General features: G+C 40.6%; 1 protein-coding gene across 1 annotated transcript; it reads left to right on the plus strand.

The window, feature by feature from the left end:
• Nucleotides 1-426: 426 nt before the first annotated feature.
• LOC138981324 (ribosome biogenesis protein WDR12-like) lies at nt 427-16,622 on the plus strand. Its single transcript, XM_070354206.1, has 12 exons — nt 427-490; nt 2,567-2,652; nt 5,487-5,599; nt 6,144-6,250; nt 6,876-6,991; nt 7,581-7,741; nt 8,206-8,251; nt 9,298-9,383; nt 11,245-11,424; nt 12,408-12,513; nt 15,405-15,537; nt 16,085-16,622. The coding sequence occupies exons 1-12, from the start codon at nt 438-440 to the stop codon at nt 16,230-16,232; spliced, it is 1,335 nt and encodes a 444-aa protein (XP_070210307.1). The 5' UTR covers nt 427-437; the 3' UTR covers nt 16,233-16,622.
• The last annotated feature ends 4,636 nt before the right edge of the window (nt 16,623-21,258 follow it).

Consider the following 21,258-nt stretch of genomic DNA (forward strand, 5'->3'; position numbering starts at 1 on the left):
CTCATCATCATCATCATCATCATCATCATCATCATCATCATCATCACTGATCATCTCAAATATGTGTATATTGGTGTTTGAATTTTAACTTCCATAGTGTTTCTGTTTTAGTGTAAACAGTAGTGTTTTAATTGTTTATGTTATGGTGTGTTTGTCGTCCTAAGGACAGATCGCGGTAAGAAAAGGCCCAGCCTTAAATCTTTATCCTTGTAAAATAAAGTTTAGTCTCAGTCTCAGTATCACCAGGGACCTATATCTAATATAGATCTATGGTATCACCGAGTCTCTCTCTATCTCTCGCTCTCTCTCTCTCTCTCTCTCTCTCTCTCTCTCTCTCTCTCTCTCTCTCTCTCTTCTTTTATATATTTCGGTATATGCCGGCAAATATGTCAGGTTGCCTTTCAAGGCAGATAACTCTCTTCACTAGAATTTGCAACATGGAGGACGATACACCACACGTGCAAGTGAAATTTCGCACAAAGCAACAACAGTGAGATTCCTGTTTTATTTCAACTATTTGTTATGGACCAGAAGTGCAGAACTTTTGTTTAGTAACGTCTGTCATTCAGTTGCCGATGCGCGCGAAGCCTGGTTGAATAAGTCTGCGAGATTTTAATTTTAATTTTTTTTTATGTCGGCTGGCTTATTCATACGAATTTTACGATTCTACTTCACTGATTGATTCAGATGTAAACCGATGGAAATAACATGATGGTTTTTTTATATTAATATCGGCTTTAAATAACAAAAATCTAACAGTTTTAGCCTAAATATGTCTATGAATTTACAACGCTTAAGAAGTTAAGTTGAACATAACCAATGGCAATGACACTGACAGATTTTTAATCAGACTAAAAATTAATAGACCTTCCTTTTCTGTTGCAACTTACACTTACAGTCGCCATGATTATATTATTATTTTATATAATTTGTAGTGTGGTGGCTAGTGTAACTGCATCCTAGTTGGATAGTTTCACATGCTGAGAAATTTACAGTGCCAGACACACTTTTTTTTAGTAGTGCAGGAGGGTTGTAATTTGTATCTGATCAGGTGTACTCTTACTCTTAGTCTCACCTCCTCATAACATGTATGGTAATGCGGTGTCATTGTCAGATACAACCTTTTTAGTAATAAAGGAATGTTTCTCATAAAATGTACATACAGCAGTCCCTGCAATGTACGGCCCCCGGCGTGAGCGGACACCTGACATGTACGGACACATTTGCTCGGCACGGAGTGTTTTCCTTCTATATTTGCCCCCCCTTAAACGGACACCTGCAAAACGTGGACACGGACACTCATTTTCGGTCCCAACAGCAGGTCATACCTCCAATGTACGGACAGACCATCTTCAAATTTTCACCACAACAAAATCGATAACAGAGCAGTCCGGCTCTTGGTACAAAGATCACAGCCGCAATGGCGTGATGACAGTCACTGATAACTTGAGTGCACGTGTACCCATCAGCATCAGGAGGGGGGGGGGGGGGGAGTAGTTTTAGTCAGGAGTGGAGTACCTACGAAGATGCCAACATGAAACTGCACTGTGCTCTTTATTCTCGTCTGTTGGACGTAAACAACAGAAACCACAGTCGATGAAGGTCCTGAGCGAAAGAGAATGAAAAACCGGCCACAGTTCTCAGCATCATGTGGATATGTGTGTAACCTCTTTCATTGACCAGTGAGTCGATTGCCTAATCTGTGAACCCTTCAGTTGTCTTGCTTTGTCAAACACACAGTCAACTGGTTTTGCTCTGAGTGAACAGTGCAGCTGGCCTCTCTTGGCACAGCCCCAAACAGTACATGGCTAGAGGGAGTGAGAGAGAGGGAGAGGGGGGGGGGGGGGTGGAGGGGTAGCTGGCTAAACTCTGTGGGGTGTCCGGTGTCACTGCATGTCAGCAGGAAGAGCATTGGAGAAAAATAGAGAGGTGTACTCTTCCACACAATTTCCAAGCATCAGTTGTCACGGCTTGGGGTAGGCATTAGTGACGGAGAGTGGGAGCTAGCTGTGTTCTGTACAGTGTATTTCCGACTGAAGAGTGAAAAGTCACTGCCATGCCACATGATCGGCATGCAGTCAATAAAGCCAGACAAGAAGAAAATAAATTACATGATTATGACATGCAGCTTTATCTGCTGCTATTTATTCAAACTGGTTTTCAAGCTTATTCTTGTAAAGCATCTGCACACGCTCCTCTGTGCTGTGTTTGTGTGGCTGCTTTCGTATGTCAGTGCATGATGAGTGTGTTCACTGCCTTGAGGATTTATTTTATCTCTTCTTTTCAACACTTTTCATACAAATCATTTTTACAGAAAGTTTAAAGAAGTATTAGGAGTTTATTGTTATTGTTTAGTAGCCACAAGAAGTGATTAGCATAGACTCAATCCTGTTGTTACTTTGTCAGTGTGTTTCTGTGTGAGTGAATGGGGGAGGGGGTGTGTGGTCACCCCTCCCGTGAACGGACACCTGCAATGTACGGACAGTTTTGCTATGGCCCAAGGGTGTCCGTTCATGAGAGGGACTGCTGTATATATATATTAATTATTATATATATCTGCTCACAGATATGCAGTGCCAGACACCCCTTTCTCAGTGCCAGTGGAAGTCAATCGGGAAAAGCTGAGTGAACTTGTCAATGGAATTTTGCAAGGTATGTGTGCACCTATAGGATTGGTAAGAGAGAATAAACTATAAAATTTGAGGACGTCATTATATTCTCTTTACATAGTAGGGTTGTAATTTGCTCATGGTTGAGATAATACCGTATTTGACGGACTACAAGCCGCGACTTTTTTTCAACAAAAATCGCATTGCGGCTTATAAAAAGATGCGGCTAAAACGTTACCTAAACTTGCAAGTTGCATAGCATTCACCTAATGGAAGTCGGCGCGGATTTTCATTTCGCTCGATTAGCGATTAGGCCCAAAAAAAAAAATGCTTTGGTTACGGTTTCCCGACCGACCCTAACTTTTTGGGCCGACCCTAAACTTTTTTTTTGGTCCTAAAGCTAAAAATAAAATGAACCAAACACATACATACACACAAAAAAACCACACACACACACAAAAACCCACCAAAAACGACAACACCACGGCACAGAGAAAACATCTATCGCCGGCGAGCAGACAACAAGAAGCCCGACAAGGGACACCACTCCGCTTTTTACAACTCCCATATCCAAGGGAAGTCAGTCTCGTGCGTTCGTTCGTTGCGCGAACGTAAAAAGATGTCGTCTGCATTTGCAATCGTATTCGGAAAGTGCGTTCATATCGAACAAACACGACTGATAAGTCGGTACTTGAAGAGTGCAACCTTGGTGGACATTTTTCATGATTTTCATCCAACTTTGGACGGCAAACTGTTCGGGATAAAATGTGTTGGGTCGACGAAAATAAGTGCCGAGCCCGAAGACTCTTTCGAACTGGACTTTGCCATGACTCTCGAAAATTATTTTTATCATTTCAAGAGGGACCAACCAAAAAAAAAAAAAAAAAAGTTTAATCGACCTACCTACCCTATTTTTTTTGGCCATGAAACCGTAACCAAAGCATTTTTTGAGTCACTTGAGAAAAAGTGACTCTATGTAATCGGTCAGTGTTAGTCTGTCCGGCCGGCCGGCCGGCCGTAGACACCACCTTAACGTTGGACTTTTCTCGGAAACTATCAAAGCGATCGGGCTCATATTTTGTTTAGTCGTGACCTCCAATGACCTCTACACTTTAACGATGGTTTCGTTGACCTTTGACCTTTTTCAAGGTCACAGGTCAGCGTCAAAGGAAAAATTAGACATTTTATATCTTTGACAAAGTTCATCGGATGTGATTGAAACTTTGTAGGATTATTCTTTACATCAAAGTATTTACATCTGTAGCCTTTTACGAACGTTATCAGAAAAACAAGGGAGATAACTAGCCTTTTCTGTTCGGCAACACACAACTTAACGTTGGGCTTTTCTCGGAAACTATAAAAGTGACCGGGCTCAAATTTTATGTGAACGTGACTCATTGTGTTGTGAATAGCAATTTCTTCCTGTCCATCTGATGCCTCATATAATATTCAGAACTGCGAAAGTGACTCGATCGAGCGTTTGCTCTTCTTGTTTTTTTGGGCCTTACCGGTACTTTATTAGCTCTCAACTCAAGACTCGGCGCTTTTCTCTTTCTTTCGCGAATCTTCGTTTGTCATTAAGTCGTCGTGACAAGATAGTGTACAGAGAAACACCGGATGTATCAGGATCTCGCGCGCGCGAGAGTTTCGGTTTTTTGTGTCTCGCGATAGTTGGAGGAGCGAGAGCCGCCATGTTGTGTTTTCGTCTGCTCGAAATGTGCGCTAAAGTCGTAAATCATCCCAAAAAAGCTTATTCCGGGCGAGACTACATGTGTGTGTTGGTTGCAAATTGTGTGTGTGATATTTTTCTTCAGATTATTTCACTTTTCTTCTTTGTTTCACTTGTTTATTATCGGAGCCGATTTCGCCAAATACCGCACTTTCGTTTGCCTGGTTGTTTTGATTGATTGACACGATCTGATTATATTTTTTTCGACGGCGGCTGATATAGTGACGCGGCCTATACGTGGCTCATCCCAATTTTTTGTTAAAAAGTCAGGGGTGCGGCTTATAAAACGGTGCGTCTTGTAATCCGTCAAATACAGTCCTAAAAGTTGTAATTTGATTGATTTATCATTTTTTATGTTGATAAATATTTGAAATTGATGGCGTCATTCCAGGCAAAGATGTCTCTTTGTATAACTGTGTGTAGTTTCACGATAACTTGATAAGGTTCCCACAGCCTTGGAGAGTTTTGGAAACCTTGAGGGTCGATATCTGGGTTGGGAAGTTCCAAAAATTGAGGAGTCACAGTGATGTTCCTAGGACTGGAGGGCAACAGGACAAAATGTCCTGAATCAAAAAACTAATAGGACATCATGTCCTGACTACAAAAAAACAATAGGACATTCAGATCGAGCGAACCAATCACCCTTTTAGATGACTGAGAATATATGAATAAAGGCAAATAAAAACTGTTCCAAATTTATTTTAATATTTTAAATGCAACAGTGTTCACGGAAGTAAAGTGTCGCTGTCAAAAGTAGCGAGAGTTGTGGCTCTTGTAATATTGTTCGGTCGAGAGTTGTGTCCCTTCTGTTATTGTTCGACCGAGAGTGAAAATTGAAATTCAAGTAGGCCCCGATTCGAACTCGTTTTAACGGGGTTTGATACTTCAGTTTGTACAGATTCTTCTTGCAGTGACCGCTCTAGACGTAATACTATTGGACAATGACCGTTGACTTCGCGATCGGATCGGACATTTGACGGGACAGAGGTGTTTGCAATCGGTCATTTTACAACCTAAATCGGTCTATGACCGATGACCGACGCCTCGGAACATCACTGGAGTCATGTAGCTATCATTGTATTAAGTTTGTTCTCTCGTTTTTCTCGATTGTAAAGTCTGTTTTTGATTTGTTTTTCTTTTCTCTTCAGAAAGCACTGAGAGCTCTGGGCACGTTGGGCACATCCAGTTTGACTTTCTGATAGACCAGGAGTTTCTGCACGACTCCCTGAAGAAGCATCTTGAAGACAAGGATCTCACCTCCGTACGTATTTCGGCTCTGAATGTTTGGGGGTTGTGTGTGTGTGTCCTAGGATGCAGTAGAGCATTAGCAGTAGGCAAACCACAGAAGCTGATTCCAAATTGCTCAAATCTTTGCTGTCATTTCAGCAGAGTTGCTGAAGGTTTTCAGTTTCACAGTGGGGGAAAAGGTATGCCAAGGACTGCCTTAGACATCAGAAAGTTGCCAAAAAAATAAAATAAATTTGAGTAACATTCCTGGTATGTGTTTAAGAGTGTGTGTGAAATCTGTTGACTGTGTTGTCTAAACAATTTGAGGATGAAATTAGCTTATTCATTTCAGTGCTTGTTATTCTCTCAGGTGCCGGGAGAAAGGTTCCGTATAACTCTCGCTTACTCCATATATATATATGCATAAAGAGCGATTACTTCCCTTTGGTTATTTGTGCTGTCTAAAGACACTGAGTTTGTGCATTCTGCTGTGTGTGGTGTTATATCGGTGCTGTCTGTATTCTTCTGTTCCATCTGTGCTGTCCCTCTTTTGAATGTGAAATACTGACTGTGTGCAGGAAGTGGTGCTTGACATTGAGTATGTGGAGCGGCAAGCGGCACCACGGCCTGAAGAGTCGCTGGAGCATGACGACTGGGTCAGTGCTGTGCAGGGAGCCGGTCAGTTGTGAGTAGTTCGGGCATCGGTCACTTTTTCTGCACCCCAAGTAGAGCCCCACTGATGTACATTGATACTTTTCGGGTTCACGATGTAGTTGTATCTTGTTGCTGTCATGGTTCGTGTAGTTTGTAACATGAAACTTTCCCGGTTCATGTAGTTGTACTATGACGCTTTCCCGGTTCATATAGTTGTATTATGATACTTTCCCGGTTCATATAGTTGTATTATGATACTTTCCCGGTTCATATAGTTGTACTATGATACTTTCCCGGTTCATATAGTTGTATTATGATACTTTCCCGGTTCATGTAGTTGTACTATGATACTTTCCCGGTTCATATAGTTGTACTATGATACTTTCCCGGTTCATGTAGTTGTATTATGATGCTTTCACGGTTCATGTAGTTGTATTCTGGTGCTTTTACAGTTCATGTAGTTGTACCATGATGTTTTCCCGGTTTCATATATTTGTATTCTGGTGCTTTTACAGTTCATGTAGTTGTACCATGATGCTTTCCCGGTTTCATATATATATTTGTATCCTGGTGCTTTTACAGTTCATGTAGTTGTAACATGATGCTATCTGGCTGTGTGTAGTTTGTAACGTCAGTGACGTGTTGACTGGTTGCAGCATCCTGTCTGGTAGCTATGACAACACTGCGCGATTGTGGTCCTCCAGTGGACAAGCACTTATGACCATTCCAGGTCACTCCGCCCCGGTCAAGTGTGTCGCCTGGATTCACCATGGTAGGCTTTGGCTTCTGTAGAGAGATAATTCATGAGCTCAGATGACCTTCAAGAAAAAAAAGGATAAAATTAAATCTGATCTGTTTTTACTGTGGTCTGAAAAAGAAGGATTCATTTAGAAAATACAGAGGATCACGGACACATTGTTTTAATTTCTGGATAGATGTTCTTTCAACTTAATGGATTTAGAAAGTGTTCTCAGGTGATATTATCATTTGTTTTTGTAAATAATTTTTCTTCTTTGGGTCTTTGAAAGATTATTCACAAAGAAAGTTTGCCTTCTGCCTCTGGTGGCAGTGTGCAGCGTGTGGTGTGGATGGGGAGAATGGGATGCAGACTTATTGTGTTAGTCCGGAGTCGAGAAATGTTGCCTAACAAGAATTGCATCATCATATCCTTAACCTATTTACCGTCATATGTGCCCAATCCAGTAAAAGAACGACAAATAACGACATGAATTACACACAAAAAGGTGTTGTCTCTACCGCCACAGCTGATTGCTAAATTCTTGATCTGAGAATACAATTATTTTGTTCTTGATTGACCTGAATTTGTCGCAGTTGTGAACTTTGTGTGATTGTTTTGTCAGATGAAAGTCAACCAGTAAGCACCTTTGTGACGGGGTCACATGATCAGACAGCACTGGTGTGGCAGTGGAACCGAGACACGAACGAAGTGGACTGTTGCTTGTCGTGCAGTGGTCATTCTGCCAGCGTTGACTGTGTTGTGGTCAACTCCACAGGAGATCTGGTGAGTGACTGGTGCAGGTTGCCTTTGAGGTGAATGTACATGGGGGGGCTGGGTAGCTCAGTGGGTAGAGCACTGGACTTGTTATCTCACGGGTTTGAATTCAGGCCGGGATGGACATGGGTCAACTTTATGTGAAGACTCGCAGATGATATGCATGTCCTGCCCCAATGTCAGCACAGTGGCATGCATAGGACCTCGGTCATTGTGCCATTAGTGCAGGTGGCTGATTACAACTAAACACGCACACATCTGGGTAGCATGACTCTTGTTGTTGCTTGCTTTCTACTGGGAGGAAGCGACCCGAATTTCCCTGCAAATAAAGTAATGAAATAAACAAGTACTGTTTAATAATTGTGTGATGAGTGTGAGGGACAGAGTTTTGAGTGAGTGTGAGGGACAGTTAAGTGATTTTGGTGTGAGTGTGTTAAAGTTGTTAATTTCTGTGCCTTTTCCCCCTGTTTCAGATGTGCACAGGATCTTGGGACAGAACGCTAAAACTTTGGTCAACAGGTGAGTAAGTGTTAAGTAAAATTAGTAATAATTATTTTTCTTCGGCAATACCTATTTTAGGAAAAAAAATCCAAGATAGCCCCATCATCAGCAAAACTTGACACGCACACACACACATAAATACACACACATAAAAAAAATTAAAATAAATATACACACATTAAAACACACATGTACATACACACACACACACAGGTATCATGAGTTTACACATGCATATGTATGCATATATAAATTGTTAGTTTAAGTAAGACAAGCACATGGACTGAACAAAAAGAAACGGTGTTTACATGCTCAATTGAAAATCATTCATGAAAGATCAGTCAAAGACCTGATTCAGAAGGCGTTGTTTGCAGGCATGGGAATTGTCCGCAGAAAGGCAAATTTCAGCTGAAATTTTTTTTTTTCCCGCCAAAAAAGCAAAAGTGTCCGCCGAAAAAAAAATGGGGGAGGCAAAAATGGTTCTGAAAACTGAATTTAATGACAAACTTGGAGCTCTGATGTCACCAAATTGCACAATTTGAGTTCTTTGGATACATTTTTTTCCGGGACATGCCCCCGGACCCCCCTAGTAAGGCTAGGCGCTTTGCGCCGTAGACTTTGATATTACTTACACATTTTCAGCCTTTTTTTACTTTTTTCAATTCCCATGCCTGTGTTTGCCAATGCCTGTTTTGCATGATTACTAATGATTCATTACTTGTTGGATATGATGTCTGTATAACTGTTGGTCCATTGCCTATGCACCTCCGGGACAACCTGTGTCTGGCCTGTCTGAAAACACCTCCGCTTGAGGGGTTTGGCTGCCAGCGTGGTGAAGATAAAGAGGGAACATTTTCTCTGCCCGCATGGCAGCAAGCAGGATGTCTCTGAACTGTATGAGGCCAGGTTTACAGGACAAATAGTTCTAAGGTTGTTGTTTTTTCTTTAAAAACATGGCTTTGCATGTATTTTGCTGCTGCTTTTTTATGATTTGTCTCAAAGTGCAGAAGTCAGAAAAGTAGTATGGCAGTTTTAACGCTGTTTCATTTCCGCTGTGCGTGCAGCTTACACTGCAGATGGTGAAAACTCTGGAGACACTGACAGACCCAATAAGAAGAAGAGACGTGAAGGGTCCAGTATACAGCAGAGGGTAAGTGTTTCTGAGATCCCTGAATGACAAGACCCCAACTGTCTCCGTTAGAATCAGTGCCACACATATATCTCACACAACGTTAAGACATAAGACATGGGACTTTATTTCAACCTTGTGCAGTACACTAACAATAGGTACAAGTAGAACACGAAAACAGGTCACCTGAACCAGAAAATAAGTTATCCATACATTGGAACCGCCATTTTAAAATAAAAAATCGGAGAAAAGCAGGTCTTGAAGGGAAAGGAGTCATACAGTGGAGATAAATGTGGTTATCCTACATACGTGAGAGAGACACCCCTGAGATAATAATCATTCAAATCACACGTGTGTATATCATGTAAATGAGGTCATGTCAAGCAAGTCTGGCAGGGACCTGTTTTTCCATTGCTTATGATGCCAAAGTCACCGAGACAAACGTCATTATAAAAACACAAATTGCGCTCGCTAATTACCCTCGATGAATCTTTAGAACTAACACGTCACGCCACACTTTCAGAGTGACGTTTCTTTGCTTTGACGTAATAGATTGCACGAGGCTTTAGAAGAGATCGAGGTTCTAAAACAAGCGTCTTCAATTTAGCTGCCTCGAATGCAGGACATTTTCAGTAAAATACACGTAAGTACAGTATGTAGGATAAACAGAATACTACATGGCTTGCTGTTTCGTACCAGATTTACACTCGTTGCTTTTTCAAATAGTGAACAGCTCTATAGACACTGATAAGAGACAATCTAGAAAAGCAGGTCTTGAAGAGGGGGTTTCTGCTGTATTTATGACTTGTAGTTGTAAAATGATGCTCTCCTGACAGGACACATGGATGCCATATTTTAACCCTTTTTGCTTTATGTAGGTACATGTATAACCAACTGTTTTTTCAAATTCTTCATGCATTGATTTTTTTTTAATCTGCACTCTAAAACAAACTTTGTGAAGTTAAAATTCATTCAAATAAAGATCTGGCTGCTGTGTATTTTATTTTATTTTTGTCAAAACACAGGTAGTGCACCACAAAAACTGTTCACTCAAAACAGGGGACACGCTTATTCAAGTTATTGCTAGAAAAATGAAAGAAAGTTCATGAAAGAAAGTTTAACACACTGATTTGTGATCAGGAAAACTGTTTTGTTCACTAAATTTCTTTTGATGTGTCTAGTTTTCTCGATTTATTATGTTGAAAATAGCTGAAAGTCTTTGAAACAGACTATAGTTTTTGAAAAAGACTTAAGTGTATTTTTAGGTTATGGACAATTCTGTATGATGCTAGGCTTTCCCGATCTACTGTTGTTATTCAGCGAATTAAGACATTTTCCGGATTACAGTGGTTTTATTGTTTGTAAATCTACTTGATAAACATTGTTGCGAAAACAAACTCGAACATCTTTTGATGGCATGAGTTTACGTAAGCATTTGATAGAAAAATAGTTAGTGTTTGAGATCGTTATAAATGGCTGCGAAGTAGGTAGGTTAGTGTGTTTCATCTGCATTTTGGAGTCTTTCGCACACTCTGATGATCAGAACAATGAGATTAACGATAGAACCATCAAGAAATCGTGTTTTCAGCAATGGGGCACACTATTTTCCAAGTCTTGATGATAGTGAGTAATTTTTGAAGAAAAGATATTCAACAAAAAAAGGCTACGAATTCTTCAAAATTGAGGTGCACCTCGAGGCCGATGTCTGTTCATTAATCGTAGGGACATTTTTAACACCAAAAACAATGCAAAAGACACGTTTGAACTGCCTAACTGCACAAGGTGAAAGCGTGTTATTTTGTCTCCCTGTTTTTGGGACTCGATTTTCCGCGAGAGTGACCTTTCCTTGGCTTGGTTATGTCTACTTTACGTGTGTTTGCAGGTACCAGTATTAACGCTGGGAGGGAAGTCAGACGGCATGGACACAGACAGCACGCCCGCAGGACACACAGAGGCGGTGTCAGCGGTGCAGTGGCTTAACACAGAAACCGTGGTGACGGCGTCTTGGGACCACACGCTTCGGCTCTGGGATCTACAGCAGGCCAAGGAAACGGCTTTACTGGTACTCCTTTCTGTCTGTTCCTAGTCAATTCAAATCAAGTCAATGCAATCATACTTTATTATCTGGGATCTGCAGCAGGCCAAGCAAACCGCTTTACTGGTACTCCTTTCTGTCTGTTTCTAGTCAATTCAAGTCTATTCAAGTCAATCAAACTTTATTATTTGAATGCAACAAACAGAAATGTTTCTTCTGGCTCGTGTACGAAATAACATCACATAAAAACACACTCTCAAAACATATCGACACATAAAAGTACACATCAATGCGCAAATATCCCAAGTTTAATGTTACGGTACTCCTTTCTGATTGTCACTATTCAATTTTTAGTGATACTCCTTTAAATTTATGTGTCCTGTACCTGTTTGTATGTGCTTGGACATGGTCCTGCTATCTTGAGTTTCCAGAGAATTCAAAATCTTGACCCCCCACACCCCCTTTATTTTTCAAGGCTCCATTGGAATTTATTGTAACTGGCACCAAGAAAGAAGTGTGATAGTTTAAACATGAGATTTTCCGTAATGTTTAAACACCCAGCTAAAGGTTTGTAGGTGTTTTTGTCAGTCTATATCTTTATAGTCAATGTATTGATTAAATATTGCTATTTTGAGCCATATGACGTCAAAGGCCAACTAAAACTCTTATTAAGGCAGCTGGCCGAGACTACAAAAGAGCGCATGTTTGTGTACATTCAGTTGTGTAAAATAACAGGAATTCTAACTGAAATGGATTGATACATGAACATTATTTGTATTGTTGACCAAAATATGACTACATTTGACACAGTCATTGTTTATCTCGACCACTAGTGCCGTCTCGTAGAACAATGACTGTCCTTTTCTGTGTAAAATGTGATATTTTCGTCAAAGATACACAAAAAAAGTAGATTATTAACCATAGCTTTGCTCACTGCAAGTAATTTCAGGCAAAATGTAGATGTCCGAATCCCATTTACGATTGTTGTACAAGCTTCTTGGTGTCCACAGCAAGGGACCAAGGCCTTTCTGGACGTCTCTTTCTCCCCCCTCAGTCAGACGCTCGTCACAGCCTCAGCAGACAGACACGTCAGACTGTACGATCCCAGGAGTTCAGGTACGTCATGTGTGTGTTTGTGTTATACAGAGGGAGCATGGTGATGTGTAATGTGTCATACCGAACACGTAATTAATGTATGTTATAGATAACATGTGATGTGTAAGTTTTATACATAACAAGTAAATGTGTGTTTTATTCATAAGTAGTGTGTGTATTTTGTGTTACAGTGGGAGCAATGGTGAAGCGTAATTTGTTATACTGAGCAAGTAATGTGTGTTTTATACATAACATGTGATGTGTGTATTTTATACATAACAAGTAGTGTGTGTATATTGTGTTACAGAGGGAGCATGGTGAAATGTTCTGTGTTATACTGAACATGTGATGTGTGTTTTATACATACCATGTGATGTGTGTATTTTATAACAAGTAATGTATAGATTGAACAATGGATTTCCCTTCTTTGAGCAATGTGACGTCAGAGGCCGACAATATGAGTTATTTCTAATATGCTGACTGTTAGCAAATGATAACAAGACATGTCGAGAAAGATATCAAGCATGAGCCTTTTAGGCGAATGCTGATATCGTTTTTGAGACATGTCTGTTATCATTTGCTAACACTGTACCAGTCAGTATATTAGAAATAACGGTTTTATTGACTCACATGCGAAGCAAAAGTGAGTCTATGTACTCACCCGAGTCGTCCGTCCGTCCGTCCGTCCGTCCGTCCGTCCGGAAAACTTTAACGTTGGATATTTCTTGGACACTATTCAGTCTATCAGTACCAAATTTGGCAAGATGGTGTATGATGACAAGGCCCCAAAAAACATACATAGCATCTTGACCTTGCTTCAAGGTCAAGGTCGCAGGGGCCATAAATGTCTAAAAAACAGCTATTTTTCACATTTTTCCCCATTTTCTCTGAAGTTTTTGAGATTGAATACCTCACCTATATATGATATATAGGGCAAAGTAAGCCCCATCTTTTGATACCAGTTTGGTTTACCTTGCTTCAAGGTCAAGGTCACAGGAGCTCTTCAAAGTTAGATTGTATACATATTTTGAAGTGACCTTGACCCTGAACTATGGAAGATAACTGTTTCAAACTTAAAAAGTATGTGTGGCACATGTTATGCTTTCATCATGAGACACATTTGGTCACATATGATCAAGGTCAAGGTCACTTTGACCCTTATGAAATGTGACCAAAATAAGGTAGTGAAGCACTAAAAGTGACCATATCTCATGGTAGAAAGAGCCAATAAGCACCATTGTACTTCCTATGTCTTGAATTAACAGCTTTGTGTTGCATGACCTTGGATGACCTTGATCTTGGGTCAAGGTCACATGTATTTTGGTAGGAAAAATGTGTAAAGCAGTTCTTAGTGTATGATGTCATTGCTAGGTTTAGTTATTTGACCTTGACCCTGAAGGTCAAGGTCATGTAAAGGTCAAGGTCAAGCATGTGAGTCGTATGGGCTTTGCCCTTCTTGTTACCGTTTAATTCGACCAAAGGAAATTTCGAAGCAACCCCGCGAATTAGACAGAACAGCCGCAATGGGAACTGGAGCGCTCCTACCTGATCATGCCTGTCAGTCAAAGAATTCTCGTGACCTGAGTCAGCCAATCAGAGTAACACACCTGACGTGATGAATATTCACAGGTCAAATGCCTTTGACACACAACAATCTCACAAGATAAACCATGTTGAACATGCGTTTCGGTTGCTTTGCTTTTTCTCGTTGAACAGAGAGCGACAGATTTATAACCGACTCCAGACGGATGGGAAATGACGTAAAAATACATTTGATGTAAAGCGAGTGGCGCAATTTCACTTGATTTTTCCGAACTTTGATCATTTAGATTTCAAGTGAGCGGTCGGCATTGCACACTCAGACGATGGGCGGTGCCTTGCTGTTCCGTTACGCACCCACCGACAAAACTCGCTTTTCTGTATTTTTTAGATAAAGCGAGTATTACCTGACAGCATTTGAAGTGTCATTCTTTAGAATAAATCACACTGATATTGTTGAATTACATTATTACTTTGTCTTGTTAATTTTTAGCGTGATAAACAAAAAGGGTCCTTGCCTGAACGTTATCACATTTAGAGGGTCACCTAGAATCCGTCCTGATTGGTCAAAAAGCCATATGGGGCACTGAATTGGTAATAATACTTCATATTTAGTCGGCCAGCCGAGACTACAAAATAGTGCATGTTTGCGTGCGTTCAATCATAAAAACTAAAAGGAATTCTAACCAGAATCGATTCCCGCAGTGGGGCACTGCGGTTATGAAATTAAAAGCCCCTCCTGTTTTTGGAACCGCAGGAGCTTTCTAGTTTGCTGTTAGGTAGATTTTTGGTTCCTCTTTCCTGTCATGCTCTCTTTTTCTTCATGAATTCTTTTCTTTTTTCTGCCTTCTTGCTCATTCACCTGTATTTTTTCCAAAAATCTCTTCTCTTGCCGCTTGTCTCGCGATTCATGTATAGTTTAATCTGTTAGTGTTCTGATGTAAGTCCAGCAGTAGATAGGTTAAGCCTATTTTAACATACTGGAAACTGGTAATCTTCCAGTAGGTATTAATTTAGTTTTACTAAAGCCTGCTGGGACACAAGTAATGGGTTAGTGCATTTGTAAACAGGAATCGCTTGACAAGTGGCCCCCTTCATCCCCCCCTTCCTCGTCCTGATATGGCTCTGCGTAGTCGGCTGGACGTTAAGCAACAAATAAACAAACAAACAAACAAACAAACAAACCAGAATCGATGGATACATTAATGTTATTTGTATTTTTGACCAAAATATGACATTTTACACAGATCTCCACAGTCATTGTTTACCGCTTGCGCGGTCTCAGAGGAACACTGACTGTCTCGATCTGTGTAAAATGTCATATTTTGGTCAAATATACAAATAACGTATATTGTGTGTATTATGTGTGACAGAGGGGGCGGTGGTGAAGTGTTCCTTCACGTCGCACACAGGCTGGGTGGTTGGGGTCAGCTGGTCGCCCACCCGTGAACACCTCTTTCTCTCAGGATCCTACGACACTGTTCTCAAGCTCTGGGACACTCGAAGGTAAGTCTGGATTTTAAGCATCTGCCTTTCTTGTAACTACAATATATTTTAACATCTAATGTAAATGATATTTGATGTGGTCGTGTTTACTTTTTCTACAGCGAAATCAGTTATGTTCAGTCATGAGTCGCGTGGTTGGTATCTTTTTTGACAGCGACGATGGTCTGACACCCTTAAAATATTTAAGGTCGTCGAACACATGTTAAATATTTGAGGATTTCAAACATGTGTTGAATGTCAGAAGTATTTTGCAGGTTGAGCTTATTTACAATACATTGCAATTCACAATTTGCTTTAAACCCCTTCCCCACCCCCCCCCCCCCCCCTTTCAAAAACCTTTTGATTAAAGACATATTTCAAGACCCTTCCTTCTCAGATTTTCTGTTCATAAAACCTGCAAATGACCTTAAATGTGCTTTCAGCCCCAAGGCACGCCTGGACGACATGAACCGACATGAGGAAACCTTTCGATCAAAGACATTATTTATTTTAAGAGCCTCTCTTCTCTGATTTTGTGTTGATAACAATGACCTAGATGTGGTTTCAGCCCCAAGGCGCCACTGTACGACATGAACCGCCACGAGGACAGGATCCTGGCTGTGGACTGGACGGTGCCGCAGCTCATGCTCTCAGCAGGCGTGGACAACAGGGTCAACGTCTTCAACTACAGTCCGGCCACATCCGCAACACACTGACCCTCTTTGTCGTCAACTTGAGATATGCGTTCTGTGTCACAGTGGTACAAACTCTTCTACTACAGCCCTGCCAAGTTAACCACAACACACTGACACTGTTAAGGTGTACAAGTGCAATGGCTAGAAGTTGTAAGGGGAAGATGGTTTTCAACTGTCCATCATACAGCAACATGTTTGAGCAGTTGAGGGAGTGAAAGGAGGAGAAAGTACAAAGAGAAAGAGAAAGAGAGTGTGTGTGTGTGATAGAGAGGGTGAGAAAGAGAATGACATTGTCAAACGTTGGTAACTGAAAAGGGGAACCGTGAGGATAGGGGTATTCATGTTTCTTTGTAACTTTGTACTGGAAGTGTCATCTCTTGGCATTATAAATAAAATTGTGCATTGTGTGAAGTTCTGTTTGCCATTCGTGATTCTTTTATCATTTGCAATTACGCACACCTAAAAAAAACACCTTGCATCAAATCATTCACTAACATGCACAAACATACACACATAAGAAAATACACAACACACACAAACATAAAAATACACATAGCACAACATTCACAAATGAAATAACCTTTGTAGCACATTTGCAAACATACACACACATGAAAATACACTGTCGCACAACATTCAAAAACACATGAAAATAACCTATGTAGTATAACCAGGCATGGGAATTCCAATATAGAAAAAACTCTGAAAATAGGCAGAGGTCCAGGGACCACAAGCAATAAATAAATGAAAATACACCCAGTAGCACAACATTCACAAACATACTCGCACATAACATAGCTGGTAGCACAATATTCACAAACATACTCGCACATAACATAGCTGGTAGCACAATATTCACAAACATACTCGCACATAACATAGCTGGTAGCACAATATTCACATACTCGCACATAACATAGCTGGTAGCACAATATTCACAAACATACTCGCACATAACATAGCTGGTAGCACAATATTCACAAACATACTCGCACATAACATAGCTGGTAGCACAATATTCACAAACATACTCGCACATAACATAGCTGGTAGCACAATATTCACATACACATGAACACACACCTTGCATCACAACATTCACACACCTGACAACACACCTTGTGGTATAACAGTCATCTACTGTTTATTTCACAGCAATAATAGTTATGTACACAATGACAAGTAATGACTAACACAGTCCTGGAACACGATAACAAGACACACTTTGTAACAACTGTAAGAGAAGCAAAATGATCAGAATGATTACAACATAAAGTTCTTGTTAAATTACTACACTGACAGGCAGAAAAAGAGAGGGAAACAAGTCGCGTAAGGCGAAATTACTACATTTAGTCAAGCTGTGGAACTCACAGGATGAAACTGAACGCACTGCATTTTTTCACAATGACCGTAGTCCGCCGCTTGTGCAAAACAGAGTGAAACTGATGAGCCAGTTTAGTAGCGCGGTAGTGGTTTCGCTGTGCTCTCTTCGTTTTAACTTTCTGAGCGTGTTTTTAATCCAAACATATATCTATATGTTTTTGGAATCAGGAACCGACAAGGAATAAGATGAAATTGTTTTTAAATCGATTTCGGAAATTTAATTTTGATCATAATTTTTATATTTTTAATTTTCAGAGCTTGTTTTTAATCCAAACAAAAGTAACATATTTATATGTCACACGCATCCCTTCTTTGCCACAACTAAAGCAAACGTGTGCAAGATCATATGTTACACGCTTTGATGCCGAAATCAATTATTTTGATTGTGCATTTATTTCTGACAATTTTTACCTTTGCATACATTGTCACTATCTTAAACACTTATGTTTTCAGTATTCATTTCAAGTGATCACGAACGTAGAAAAATGGGTATCAAAGTGTTGTTACATTTTGTTGTGCATTCTGAATAGTGTGCCAACAGGCCTTGGTCAGTCAATCACGTTTTATCTGTGTACTAAGTGTTTGACGGAAAAAGAATAACACCAACCCCGTTCTCCTGCATATAACTGAAAGCCACATTTTCTTCTTCATTCAATTTCTGTTTTCAAAAGCTTCGTCAACTTTCCACTTACACGACAAGCTCCCTTTACCAAGCTTCAATTAAGAACCCTGAATACGAAAGGTCAAAACAAAACAATAGGTACTACTTTCACTATCGTCGTCTGCAATGAAAACCGAAAATGGCGAAACACTTTGCTACGTACACAGAGGACGAAATTTCAAAGAAAAGATCGAACCTTACACCTGTGACTAGGAAAAGTTGCATAGACAGTTCCGTGCGGATCTCACCACGTATCAATGTACATCCGATGCTCAGGACCTACAGATAGGTGACGCTTTGGCGATTGAGGCTTCGTCTTCAGCTCTAACACGCACGCAGACAGTCCGCAGGTCTAATCTGCACCAGCAGTGTTGGAAGGTTTTGATTTAGAAACACTCGAATGTTAATTCGACGAGATAAACAAACCAAAAGTCAAAAGTGTGCCCCAAATTCGAAAAATATTCTTTCAAAACGGCAGTGTAACAAGAAGAGCAAACGCTCGATCGAGTCACTTTCGCAGTTCTGAATATTATATGAGGCATCAGATGGACAGGAAGAAATTGCTATTCACAACACAATGCATACCTGAAGAATTCAAGACATACCTGTGACCTTGAAAAAGGTCAAAGGTCACCAAAGCAGACGTCAAAGTGTAGAGGTCACTGGGAGTCACGTTCACATAAAATTTGAGCCCGGTCACTTTTATAGTTTCCGAGAAAAGCCCAACGTTAAGTTGTGTGTTGCCGAACAGAAAAGGCTAGTTATCTCCCTTGTTTTTCTGATAACGTTCGTAAAAGGCTACAGATGTAAATACTTTGATGTAAAGAATAATCCTACAAAGTTTCAATCACATCCGATGAACTTTGTCAAAGATATAAAATGTCTAATTTTTCCTTTGACGCTGACCTGTGACCTTGAAAAAGGTCAAAGGTCAACGAAACCATCGTTAAAGTGTAGAGGTCATTGGAGGTCACGACTAAACAAAATATGAGCCCGATCGCTTTGATAGTTTCCGAGAAAAGTCCAACGTTAAGGTGGTGTCTACGGACGGCCGGCCGGACGGCCGGCCGGCCGGACGGCCGGCCGGCCGGCCGGACAGACTAACACTGACCGATTACATAGAGTCACTTTTTCTCAAGTGACTCAAAAACCATCAACATCACTGACACTGTGAGACAATAAACAATACACACACAACCAGTTCCCCTGTGGAACATTTCGGGTGGACTTTCCCACGACCTGACCTACAAAAATCCTCCGTGTTCGTTCGCGCTTTGCATTCAATCTGTGTTAGTGCGCGTGTGTTTGTGTGTTTAGCTTTCGTTGGTATGTGCTGTTTAGTTCAAAATAAGTTTATCTTTTTTCATTGAAAGATTCAGAAACGTTGGTCGATACTTTGTTGAATGCATTCAACCAGAAAAGACATGAAACACATTGAATCTATCTTCTGCGCGCATGCGTGTGTAGGGTATGTGTAAAAGGGCAATTGTGTTTTTCAGTCTTGTTTTGTGCCTGTTATTTTGTCCCCAAAAATCAATTTCCGTCTGTCTATGCCTATGCTGTGAGACAATCGCTATTACGAGTTAGTCGTGTGACAGAGTTTTCTTGCACACTCGACTGCTGCTGTCTCACTTCGGCTACGCTGTCGTGAGACATCTCTGTCACACGACTAACTCGTAATAGCGGGTAATGTTTTTGGAATCAGGAAATGATGTAGAATAAGATGAACGTAAGTTTAAATCGTTTTATATTAAAAAAAAATTTATTACAATTTTCAGATTTTTAATGACCAAAGTCATTAATTAATTTTTAAGCCACCAAGCTGAAATGCAATACCATAGTCCGGCCTTCGTCGAAGATTGCTTTACAAAAATTTCAATCAATTTGATTGAAAAATGAGGGTGTGACAGTGCCGCCTCAACTTTTACAAAAAGCCGGATATGTTGTTATCAAAGACATTTATCGAAAAAATGAAAGAAAAAAAACGTCTGGGGATATCATACCCAGGAACTCTCATGTAAAATTTCATAAAGATCGGTCCAGTAGTTTACTCTGAATCGCTCTACACACACACACAGACACACACAGAGACAGACAGACACACACAGAGACAGACAGACACACATACACCACGACCCTCGTCTCGATTCCCCCTCTATGTTAAAACATTTAGTCAAAACTTGACTAAATGTAAAAAGACATACCGAGGTATTCTTCAAAACTAAAGAGAGAAGAAAGTACATGTACAGCCTTGACAATATTTCTCTGAAAAGATGTATAACTTGATAAAAAATTCTGCATGCATGTCATCCGTTTTGAGTTCACTGCATCTGAAGAAGGTCGGAACAGAGAGAGACTCGATGGCAAAAAAGAGCTGCAAGTCATTGCACACAGGAAAGATGTATAAATGAGATGTAAGCCAAACGAGCGTTTCAATGCAACCATTTCTCATTCTGCACACCCACTCACCTGGGCACCCCCCACCCCCAACCAAAGCAGCTGCACTGCACTTGTTTCCATCTAATTAATGACAGTGACAAGCTTCAGAGCAATACCTATGATGACTAACACTTGGTCATGTCTGTTCACTTTGTCATACCTGCCCCTAAAGAAACTCAAAGGTAGCGCAAAAATGGAACCATTAGCTAACACACGAGACAAGAAGATCGCAAAGCCAACAACTCAGGTCAGTGCAGCTTCTGAGCCTTTTGGGTGGAGAGGAGAGTTATGGTTTTGTGGGTAGCACTATGCATGTGTATCACTCTAGGAAGTCTCTTACAATCAAGCGAGACTCTGGGGTGTCTCTTACAATCAAGTGAGACTCTGGGGTGTCTCTTACAATCAAGTGAGACTCTGGGGTGTCTCTTACAATCAAGTGAGACTTGGGGGTGTCTCTTACAATCAAGTGAGACTCTGGGGTGTCTCTTACAATCAAGGGAGACTCTGGGGTGTCTCTTACAATCAAGTGAGACTCGGGGGTGTCTCTTACAATCAAGTGAGACT

This window comes from Littorina saxatilis, linkage group LG12 (assembly GCF_037325665.1).
Source record: "Littorina saxatilis isolate snail1 linkage group LG12, US_GU_Lsax_2.0, whole genome shotgun sequence".
Taxonomy (NCBI): domain Eukaryota; kingdom Metazoa; phylum Mollusca; class Gastropoda; order Littorinimorpha; family Littorinidae; genus Littorina; species Littorina saxatilis.